At 38.5% G+C, this 12,484-nt stretch overlaps 1 protein-coding gene across 1 annotated transcript in view; it reads right to left on the reverse strand.

Moving 5' to 3' along the window:
* LOC141619622 (uncharacterized) overlaps positions 1-2,584 on the reverse strand; it is a 40,087-nt gene extending 37,503 nt beyond the window's left edge. Inside the window, exons 1-3 of the mRNA XM_074436642.1 lie at positions 2,410-2,584; positions 1,735-2,223; positions 1,355-1,524 (exon numbers count right to left, since the gene is read on the reverse strand). Coding sequence (XP_074292743.1) covers positions 1,355-1,524; positions 1,735-2,223; positions 2,410-2,584 — 834 coding nt within the window. The remainder of the gene's footprint in view (positions 1-1,354; positions 1,525-1,734; positions 2,224-2,409) is intronic.
* Positions 2,585-12,484: the final 9,900 nt, after the last annotated feature.

Raw genomic sequence — 12,484 nt, forward strand, 5'->3', positions numbered from 1 at the left:
ATAACCGATTTGCATGCAAACAACCTAAGGCTCATGATACCGCTTGTTAGAAATTATTAATCTCGTTTTACAACATATTCATATATGTGATATTTAATTTAGTCATAAAATTAAATCTTGATCTTATGCATGCAAACATAATTAGAAAAGGGAAGAAATCGTCATTCTTACATTGAGTTTTTGGATATATGGGCACTAATGAGTTCTCCTACTCACTTGTTCTTGAGCTTTCCTTTCTAATGGAAGAACAAGGATTCAAGGATAGAATCCCTCCCAAAGATGAATAACCAAGATAACCTCTTAAAAGATTAATATTATTATTACTAGAACAATACTAATCTTAATAAAAATTGACCCAAAATATTGTTGTTGTCCTCTTGAATTTTCGGCCAAGAGAAGATGAATTTTGGAGTATTTATTTCTCTTTCTAAACTTCTATAAGTTGTTTTTGGATGAACAAAAATAATGCATACACACTAGTAATGATATTATGTGCATTATAGTGATTATAAAGGGTAAAAACCCTTTGCTTGCATGGTTGGGAAACCGGGTATGGGGAAGGGGGTATGGCCAATGCATGAGCTTCAATTCTTCCCTAGAATTATAGGCATGCAAGGCTGTGTATTAGGTCTTATGATTATGCTTTCCACTTAACATAATTAACATAATTAAGCTTAATACTCCCTCCTTATTTTCGGCACATAATGTGTAAAATGGAAAGTCCATTTTACACATTACTTTGTCAATTTGTCACATGTAACATGTTCCAAGACATTATGTGTATAAAATGTATTTTTAACAATTAAAAATCAACATATTAATAAAATATGTCACTTATAAAATTTACCTAGTAATTCATAATTACTTGTACCAAAAAGTGTTTCCGAATTATAAACTACAACATTCTGTATTTATAATAATTTATTCATTCCATTTTAATTGTTTCCGTAAACAAAAATTTCATCTAAGTAATAAAACAATTCTATTACTTAGACCGTATCTTATTTAATCAAATTACAATGAGATACATAAATATTACTTCCAAAATCGTTCGTCAATTTTAAGTAATTTAATTAACCCGTATCGTTATACGATCAATTAATAATCAACTAAGAGTGTTACCCTTTAGGTATGACCTAAGAGGATCAACTGATCACCACCGTCGCACGACAGTAATGTCAAACTCTAGTCAGCCAATCATTACCAATATGTGTGGATCAGTTGACTGTAAAATATTGCATCCCACATGTATTCTTAAAATGAGATTTAAACATGTGATCATCATGATCAACAGTTGTGATCGCATTATTGTCGAAGGACACATATTCCAACATGCACTACCATTTAAACACACCACACCAATTCCAGTGACAGGGGTAGCAGTATTCAGAGATTCAAGTAAAGTATCATTGCCAAACTTTTCTGAACTCTGCCCTTTGTCAATCAACTCTTGCCTACTAAACCTTATGATCTTCTTGGCTGGGGTCTGGGCAACATGATATTTCCCATTCCTTTCCCATGAAACTTGAAATTAGTTTGGTTTTTCCATTGGAGTAACCAAACCAGACTCAGTAGGAGAAACTGTAGAGACAGGCACCACCACAAGAGCAACTGGACGTCCCTGTTGAGCCTTTGGTCTCTACTGCTTCTGAACCTCCTAACCATTCTTACTCTTCTGAAGCTGGTTTGGCTTAGCTTTCCTACACTTCTAAGACTCATGACCCACTCCCTTACAGTGCTTGCAAAGAAGAGGTTTCCATTCCCAGACAACTTTAATAGTGACCACCACACCATCTTCATCCATAAATTTCACAGACGCAGGGAGAGGTTTACCAAAAGGTACTTCCAACATAACCCTAGCAAACCCTAACCGAGTCTTGTCCTTAGTAGCCACATCCATTTGGACAAACTTACCCAATAAACCAGCTATTCTAGATAAACATTTCCCCCAGAATTTCAGAGGTAAATGCTCAAGCCTAACCCAAAATGGAACTTCCTTAACATCATCTTTAGTTAGCTCAACATCAGGGCTCCATGGGTGCACAATCAAAGGTTTATTATCAAATAAGTAGTGCCCTTGCTGCAAGACACGATCTTTCGCAGCTTTCATGGTAAACCTAACAAGAAAAACCCCATTAGGGAGGAAAGATACCTTGTCAATCGGAAGGTTCCCCCAGATTCGCTTGATGAAGCCGTCCACCACCTCGACTGGAGGATTAGCCCCTAGAATAAAGCAAAACACAGAGTTGTGCCAATACTAAAGCTCATCCTTAACATCCTCAACAGTGAACCGCAGCAAATCCAAAGGCTCCTCTTCAATCACAGTTAATGGTGACTTGCCCTTACGCCTCGTCTAAACTTGCCAATCCTGCTCCTCTGGAATTGAATCCAGATCGTAAGGCTGAACACCAACAATTTCATTCACATTCTTGGTTTTCTGCACATCATCCACACTAGGTCCTCCAATAACAGCAGTACCCACTAGGACATCTGACACAGAATTTTTGGTAGTAGTAGTACTTTGTTTTGATACAGGAGAGACTAGAGGAGGAAATTGTTCAACATCTGAACAATTAATCGACATATTTTTGGATTTTGGATGGAAAAAATAAAGATTATTAATTATTTTTGATTGATTTTGTTGATTTTTAGGGTTTAGGGTTTATCGTTCTAATTTCGCCACTCTCTCTCTATCTCTAACCAGTGTTACTATAACATAATTTTTAACAAAAAAATCACAATAAAACTCTTCTGCATTTTTTTTCCTGAATAAAGATTTAGTAATAGTCAATTACTTGTGATGCAAATGTGAAGGTTGTGTATGATGATGTTGCATCAGACCAGGATGATGAAAACCCAATCAGTGAGGCAGTTGAAGAAGGATCTGCTGAAGGTAATAGAGTAATATTGTTACTGTAGCTGTATTACTTGAGGTAACAGAGTTGCAACACATTTCTTACAGTAACAGAGTTTTACCAGAAACAACGGAGTGAAACTAATATGCATTTTTTTAGAGTTTTTTTACGTAATATACAATTAATTATGACACGGATGACAAGGAAGTAGCCGATAGTGATGAATCAGACAAGGCTGATGACAAACCAACAAGTGAGGCAGATGATAAAGGATCTATTGAAGGTAATAGAGTAAAATTGTTTCTGTAATAGTATTACTGAAGAAACAGAGTTACAGCACATTTCTTACTGTAACATAGTTTTAACAGAAACATCAAAATAAAACTATTTGTAATATTTCAATTACTTGTGACACAAATGACAATGAAAATGCTGATAATGATGCATCAGGGCAGGATGATGACAAACCAACCAGTGAGGTAATTGAAGATGGATCTGGTGAAGGTGAAGGTAATAGAGTAACAATGTTACTGCAATATTGTTACTTCTTTAAATAACAAAGATATACATGACCTGTATTCAATAACTTCTGACATAAATGACAAAGAAGATGCGGATGATGATGCATCATGGGAGCCTGATGATAAACCAAGCAGTGAGGCAGATGAAGTGCCATCTGGTGAAGGTAATAGAATAACAATGTTATTGTAATTTACTTACGTGAAGATCCAAGTTATACATCACCTGTGTTACTGCAACATAATTTTAACAGAAAAATTAGAGTGAAATAATTATTTATTTATTTATTTATTTAATAATTATTAATATTCAGTTACTGATTTAAATGAAGATGAAGAACAAGTGGGCAAGACGACAGATAAAGAGGAAGATAATGATAAGGATGAAGAAGAGGGTGATGGCAATGAAAAAGCAGATGAAGACATAGGTGATGATAAAGCTGAAGACAGTGCTGGCAATAAAAACGAAGATAACAGTATGGAGGATGAAGCAAATGGTAATGAAGAGGCCAATGAGAATGACGAAACTGGTGAAGAGGGAGGAAAAACTAGCGAGGGCGGTAATGAGACAGTTGGAGAAGAAGAAGCAAGAACTAGTCAGGTAGGGGAAGATGCCGATGATGATGAAGTTGATATTGTGGATGACGACAGTGTAGACGACTATGTCAACAATTGTAGCGATGAGGTCCTATATCAAAATTATGATGAAGAAACAGGCGAGCACTATTTGTTACATTCAGAAACAACTGAAGTGTGGATGCGCGTGATGGATCCTTGCTACGGCTGCACATTGGATTGTGGCCTACCAGCTCCGAATCTAACACTTGTGTCTGAGACTATGATATAATATGAGCAGTTAATGGTGCCTGTTCTTGAACTTAGGAAAGAAACAATTGACTATTGTTTTCTTGAAGATGATGAGGACCTCCGAGATTCGTGAGTACTCCTTTTATTTTTGAACTCTGATGAACATATGGTTTTACTGTGCCACTATTACTGTATTACCTTAAGTGTTGTTACAGTAACACTGTTAGTCTATAAAAATTGTATTCTAACACGAACTTCTCGTTGTCCAACAGGGAAAGGCTTGTCTCGTATGGGAAGAATCACTTAATTCCTAGGGAAGATTTAGTTTCTTTGGTTCCGGGTGAACTTATTTATACAATGGTGATTGAATGTTAGGCAATGTTGCTCAATGACCTTATCTTCCAAAAGGTAGCAAGTGATACACCATCGAGAGTATTCATGGGCTTGGCTCAATTTGTATGTTATTATAAAAAATAAATGTTTATTAATATTGTATTTGTCTATTGTTATGAGCTATCGTTATTGACTTTTATGTTCATATTTGTTTTTGAAGGGGGCATTAGAAGGTTTGCTTCTTCCAAAACACAATCCTAAGAGAGATTTAGAAGCTGAAGTTTTGTAGAACTTCAAATGTTGGATCAAATAGTGCAGGAATCCACTTAATTTTGATTCTGATATGGTAACAACATCACTGTTATTTTTTATTGTTCAATAAGTAGAGTTTATAGAAGATCTTTTTAACAATTATATCTGCTTAGTTGTAGATATTCATTCCGCTCATTCTGGGCAGACACTTCTTTTGTGCTTGTATATATTTTATGTCGGGAAGGGTTTACTACCTCGACAACAAACCGTTCTATATCAAATCGCGAAAAGAAAAAATTGCAAGGATTGCTGTATGTCTCCTCTATTTATATATTATCAGCTTTGCATATATAATAATATTTTTAACTTTCATTACAGTAACAATGTTACATTTTTATATAGGCAAATATCATGGGGAAATTGATAGTGCAGATGGGTCTTGAAAAAGGATCTCAGGTGCTGAATTACCCACTTAAGAACGTGAAGTTTTGATGGTAGAGCAGTGCAAAAAATGTGGATTGTGGAGTTTTCATGATGCTGCACATGACGTTCTACACAGGAAGTGTATTTGAATGTGGGCTGATTGATGGGTAGAAAAGAATTTTTTACCGTGCTGAAATTTGTGCAATACTTGTTCTAAGTGACTTGAATGCAGAACGAACAGAGGTCCAAAAAAGAATCTCATAATTCAGGAAAAAAAAAAGGAACATTGGAAGGAAAACCTAGTGGAAAAAAGAAAGGAGGAAGACAAAAAAAAAAGGAAGAGCAAAAAAGAAAGGAGGCAAAGGAAAAAAGAAAGGAGGAAGAGTCATGATGTGACCAATATTTGAGCATATTTAGTCCCCGAATCAGCCTCGTTCCTATGCTTTTTAGTGCATAATTGGGCCATTTACTATCTGTAGTCCGTTATTTTGCATATTCTTTGAGGTTTTGTTTCCTTGGTAGGAAAGGAGTGCAAACCTTGCATTTTCATGGCAAAATGGAGCTAAATTGATCGAATCTAATGACCAAGCATCAAACTGAACACAAGACTAGAAGACCTATGTAAATAATGCAGTAGATGGGCAATGATGAAGAAGATCCTTGCATCTCCGACAAGATCCTTGAGGATTGTTGGAAGAAGAAAAGAGGAAGAACCTTGTTGGACTACAATCCGCTCGTCGCAGCCTCGGGACGCTCGTCAAGACCTCCACAATCCGAGCGTCCCACCACCCTATCCGCTCGTCCTGCACCACCACAATCCGCTAGTATTGACCCCTTGGCCGCTCGGATTCGTGCCCAGTACAACACCTCTCTTCCTTATTCCACTCGGGATGCGCATATTTCTAAAAGACTAGCAAAAAGGAGACTAGCATCTTCCTTCGAGAGGAGCATTTCCTCAACTTTTCTTAAGGGTCTTAATCGTCATTTAAGCCCTTAGTAACCCTAATTTATGTACCTAATCCTAACTATAAATACCCCATTGTACTAATTAGATTATGATCGATCCTTAATATCATTTATGTTCTTCCTAATCTCATTTTAATCTTATAATCAACTTTTAATTAAGCATTATTACAAATCTAATTTCCTTAATTTATCTATTGTTCATCCTTTATTTTGGGTAATTGAAGATTATTTTTGGTTTATTTGGAGGATTGACAACCTTCCAATCATTCATCAAGTACTTCTATTATTCTTTGCTTATTATTTTGGAATCATCATTAGGTATAATTCTCTTAATACATTTTTAATTATTGTTAATCATCTTCATTTATTCTTCATGTTTTGCTTTGTTAATATGATTGACAACCTTGTTAGCATGTTAAACTTGATAATGAGTGAGTAGTTTCTTTAACTAGGGTTAATGGGGAATTAGGGGAAACCAACATGGGCATTGATTCATGCTTAATCTAATATGCTTTCATAATTAATTTGTTTGCTTGTTGTGATTTCAACTTATGCACATGTTATGTTTGATGAAATGTGAGCCTATGAATCCTTGCTTTTTTTACCCATCACTTATCTTTTCAATGAGACTTGTAAGACATAAACCAACTCGAGTCTCATTAGACCATGCATATTGTTGGATAGGGAGGACTAAGTCGACTTGTAGGTGTTGTACAATCTAATCGATTCGGCCCCGAGACCCAAACCTTCCTAGGGATTGTAAGATATACACTAACTCGATCCCATCACAATAATAATTGCTTGCATCTAGTTGAAAACATGTTTGTATGATCAAATCCCATGAATCCCCTATGAACCCATGACACCCTAGTGCTTTTAACCAATTTTTTACATCTCATTTTAATCATCTTGCTTGTTTATTTACATTGTTATTTAGTTTAGTGATCTTCTTATCTCAACCCAAATTGTGACACCCTTAGACACCACTACTTGCAATCGAAAATTCTACATCAATACCCGTCCCTTGGGATCGGACCTTTACTTACCTCTTTACTAATAGTAGAGTAGTTTGTGAAGTTATAAATATTGTTTTGGTCTAGGTGCTACTAATGACAAGTAAACGAAAAATAGTCTCAACTCCGACTAAAAATGGCGCCGTTGTCGGGGATGGTGCTAACTTGATTTGATTTTCTTTTATTGTATTTAGTAGTTTCTTTCTTTGCCTTGGGGAAGTAAAACTCCTCAAGGTTTGTTCTAATTATTTTTGAGTTGTTCGATATTTTGCAAGATGGATCTTATTGATTGTTTTGTTGAGGACCACTTGAGTATACCTTTCTTCAAAGACCCCTTGTAAGCATTGGCAGCCTTAGAAGCAAGTGAGGCCAAAAATATGCATTGGGAATTGGAGGTATATCTTCTTGAGGCCGCTCTAGCCAACAAAGAACTCACTCGTGAGCAATCCGAATTAGTACATAACATTCTTGTGGAAGCATATCAACCCATGGAACAAGAGCAAGCAATTGAAGATGACATCGTACAAACCGAAGAGCAAGAAGGATTTGTCATGGAATTTAAGTATGATGAGATCAGTAAGCTCGAAGAACAAGTTGAATACGCCATGAGAATGGAATGTCTAATGGAGATGGAGCAAGTTCTTAATGAACCTTCAATGGAGGAAAGTGTGGTACAAGTTCCAACTTTAAAACCCCTGTCCCCGAATTTGAAATATGCTTATCTTGATAAATCTAAGACCAAATCCGTGATTGTTAATGACAAACTTGATGAGAACCAATTGGGAAAATTGCTTGATATGTTGAAACAACATGAAAAGGCTATAGGTTATAGTCTAGATGACCTTAAGGGGATAAGTCCCAATTTTTGCATGCATAGAATTCATCTAGAAGAAGACCATAGACCTACCATCCAATCCCAAAGGAGACTAAACCCCCACATGCAAGAAGTTATTAAAGGAGAGGTTATGAAATTACTTGATGCGGGAATCATATAGCCCATATCAGACTCTTTGTGGGTTAGCCCCGTGCAAGTGGTACCTAAGAAAGGAGGTACCACGGTGGTAATAAATGATAAGAATGATCTAATACCCACAAGGAATATCACCGGTTGGCGTATGTGTATTGACTATCGAAAATTGAATTCCGCAACAAGAAAGGATCATTTCCCCCTACCATTCATTGACCAAATGCTTGAGTGGTTAGCCTCTAACAAGTTCTTTTGCTACCTTGATGGGTATTCGGGATTCTTTCAAATCCCCATACACCCGGATGACCAACACAAGACCACCTTCACATGCCCTTATGGTACTTTTGCTTATAGGAGAATGTCTTTTGGCTTGTGTAATGCCCCCGCTACTTTCCAAAGATGTATGATGAGTGTCTTCTCCGATTACCTAGAGACCATAATGGAAGTTTTTATGGATGATTTTAGCGTTTATGGGAAAGACTTTGACTCTTGCTTGCATAACCTTTCTCTTGTATTGCAAAAATGTGAAGATGTTAGTCTCGTTTTGAATTGGGAAAAGTGTCACTTTATGGTAAATGAGGAATTGTTTTGGGTCATTTAATCTCGGAAAAGGGCATCGAGGTCGATAAAGCTAAGGTTGAGGTGATAGAGAAACTCCCACCTCCCGTGAATGTTAGAGGGGTGAGATGTTTTCTCGGTCACGCGGGTTTCTATCGCCGTTTTATAAAAGATTTCTCAAAAATCACGAAACCCCTCACTCAACTCTTACTTAAAGATGCCCAATTCCATTTCACTAATGAGTGTGTTGAAGCCTTTAATAGAATTAAGGAAGCACTAATCTCGGCATCGATCATTCAACCACCAAATTGGGAGCTACCATTCGAGATTATGTGTGATGCTAGTAACTACGTCGTTGGAGCAGTTCTTGGCCAACGGGTAGGAAGGGCTCTACATGCTATCTACTATATAAGCAAGACTCTTGATTCCTACTAAGTAAACTATGATACCACCGAGAAAGAGCTACTTGCCATTGTCTATGCTTTAGACAAATTCTGTTCATATTTGCTTGGATCAAAAGTGATTGTTTTCTCGGATCACCGTGCTCTTCGACATCTCTTGATAAAGAAAGAGGCAAAACCAAGGTTGTTGAGATGGATTTTGCTTCTTCAAGAAATCGACTTAGAAATAAGAGATAAGAAAGGGGCCGAGAATGTAGTGGCGGATCACTTGTCAAGAATCCGGTTTCATGATAAAGAAGGAGAAACATCGATCAACGACTCTTTCCTCGATGATATCTTAATGGCCATCCAAACACAACTTGAGAGGCATATTACTCCATGGTTTGCCGATTATGCCAACTATATTGTCGGATGATTACTCCCTCCAAACTTAAACTACAACCAAAGAAAGAGATTTTTGTTCGAAGTCAAGAGGTACTTTTGGGATGATCCAAACCTTTACAAAGAGTGTAGTGACGGCCTATACCGAAGGTGAATCCCTTAATGGAAATTTCAAGGAATCTTGGAAGGATGTCACTCATCCCCTTATGGTGGACACCACGGAGCAAGAAGAACCATTGCGAAAATTCTTCAATAGGGCTTCTTTTGGCCTACTATGTTCCAAGATGCTAGGGAATTCATCCTTCATTGTGATGGTTGTCAAATAACGGGGAATATCTCTTGGAGGAATGAAATGCCGCAAAAGGGTATACTAGAGGTAGAGATCTTCGACATTTGGGGGATCGACTACCAAGGGCCATTTGTGACGTCCAAAGGGAACAAATACATCCTTGTGGCCGTAGACTACATCTCAAAATAGGTGGAAGCAATTGCCACCCCAACAGATGATGCAAGGACGGTCACTAAACTCTTCAAGAAAATAATCTTCCCAAGATTCGGAGTCCCTAGAGCAATCATAAGTGATGGAGGAACGCATTTTCATGAAAAGAAGCTCACATCCCTTTTGACCAAATATGGTGTTCAACATAGAACCGGCTTGGGATACCATCCTCAAACAAGCGGTCAAGTTGAAGTTTCAAATAGAGAGATCAAACAAATTCTTGAGAAAGTTGTCAACAAGACTCGTAAGGATTGGAGCATGAAGCTTGATGACGCTCTTTGGGCTTATAGGACGGCCTATAAGACTCCCATAGGAGCTTCCTCTTACAAACTTGTCTACGGGAAGGCATGCCACTTGCCAATTGAGTTAGAATACAAAGCTTTTTGGGAAATCAAAGCTCTCAACCTTGATCTCAAATTAAGTGGTCAAAAGAGGATGATACAAATTCAAGAATTGGAAGAATTCCGACTACAATCTTATGAGAATGCCAAGATCTACAAAGAGAGGACAAAGTTGCTTCATGATAAGAGAATCAAGCAAAAAGCCTTGCACAAGGGAGATAAAGTCCTTCTATTCAACTCCCGATATAGACTCTTTCCCGGGAAATTGAACTCTAGATGGATGGGTCCTTATATAACAACCCGACCCACCACGGTCGTAACACAGCCCAATAAGATGGGATACGTACCTTTGGGCCCATTACTTGTCCTCACTTAAGCCCAAAAGCACAAGGCCTTGTTACTAAGTGGTGGGTGGAATCCCTTATAAACATATCACAACCTCCTCAATTCTCCGATGTGGGACAACCTTACTCTCAATAACTGGGGTGTTCCAATCTCCCCCACTTAAAGAACACAACGTCCTCGTTGTGTCTCCAACGTCACCGCAGCCAAGCCCAGAATCCTCCCCCGCTAGGTGTGTGACCCGGGTACTCCCGACCACGGGCTCACCACACGGTCGCAGGGTCGCTTTGATACCATTTATAACAACCAGGCCCACCACGGTCGTAACACAACCCAATCAGATGGGATACGTACCTTTGGGCCTTTTACTTGTCCTCACTTAAGCCCAAAAGCACAAGGCCTTGTTACTAAGTGGTGGGTGGAATCCCTTATAAACATATCACAACCTCCTCAATTCCCCGATGTGAGACAACCTTACTCTCAATAACTGGGGTGTTACACCTTATGTGATCACCGAGGTTGGAAAGTATGGAGACTTTGAGATCAAGTTCGAAGATGGAAGCAAATTCAAGGTCAATGGCCAAAGATTGAAGCCATATTATGAGGGAGCATTCATCGGAGAGGTCGAGGTCACCTACCTTGGGCCTCCTCCTCCTTGAAGAGATCATCAAAAGGAGAATTTGGTGGAGTCCTCCCTAAACCACCACTTGTAAATATACTAACCCCTTTAACTTGTATCTTTAACTTTATTGCATTTTTAATCATAAACATGATTCTTGCCATGAGAGTAAGAGAGGGAGGGTCACTAATAATTTTGATGAATGAAGGAACTTGAATTCAATTGTGGGAAAACGTTTCTACCGGAGTGAAGGAAAAGCAGGATCAATCCGAGCGTCCCGATGGTGAATCCGCTCGTCCAGGCAAGAAATCCGAGCGTCCCACCAGCAAGCCGCTCGTCCTATGAGAGCTGCCAAGCAGCTGTTTTGTTCTGATCCAAGATCCGAGCGTCCTCAGCGACAATCCGCTCGTCCGGGTCTGGACGGTCGTCTCATCAAGGAATTCGCTCGTCCTGATAGTGACAATTTCCGGCATTTCTCCCTGAAAGAGAATCCGAGCGTCCTCTTTGGAATCCGCTCATCCCACTTTAGCAAGACGCTCGTCCTGGCTACTTTAGAATCTGGGATCTGTCCTGGATAACAATACGAGCGTCCCGCAAGGAATCCGCTCGTCCCAATAATCAGAAATCCGAGCATCCCGAGGGTGAATCCGCTCGTCTCCTTGCATCTTATTTTCCATATTTTCGCCAATTAAAAACCTCCCCACCACACAATTTGTGACACCTTATCCTTCCTTCCACTCATAATATAAAAACCCCCCCTCCCTTATGACCCCAGTCATATCTCAAGCACTCATTCACCCAACAAAAACAAAAACCCCCAAAATCTAGGGTTTCAAAAAGATTCACAAGGAGATCTAATTCACAAAGAGCATCCCCATATTTCAACAAGTCAAATTCCAAATCTATATCCAATCATGGGACCAAGAGGATCATTATCTAGAGAAATAAGAAGACCAAGGGTAAGAGTAAGCTCATCTACTTCTCACATCAACACTTTAAGAAGAGAACATGAGGAGATAGTTGACCTCACCAAGCTTGATGAATTTTCCAACATAGAGTTTGTCAACGATGTTCAAAGGCTCATTTTCCACCGACTACTTGGTAAGAATATTCTTCCTACCAAATTCATGTGCCATAAAACCTTGAGAAAACTTGGAATCTATCACCAAACGGAAGCTTTCTTCGAGTTATTTGGTCTTTCTACTTTAG

This window comes from Silene latifolia, chromosome X (genome assembly GCF_048544455.1).
Source record: "Silene latifolia isolate original U9 population chromosome X, ASM4854445v1, whole genome shotgun sequence".
NCBI classification, from domain to species: domain Eukaryota; kingdom Viridiplantae; phylum Streptophyta; class Magnoliopsida; order Caryophyllales; family Caryophyllaceae; genus Silene; species Silene latifolia.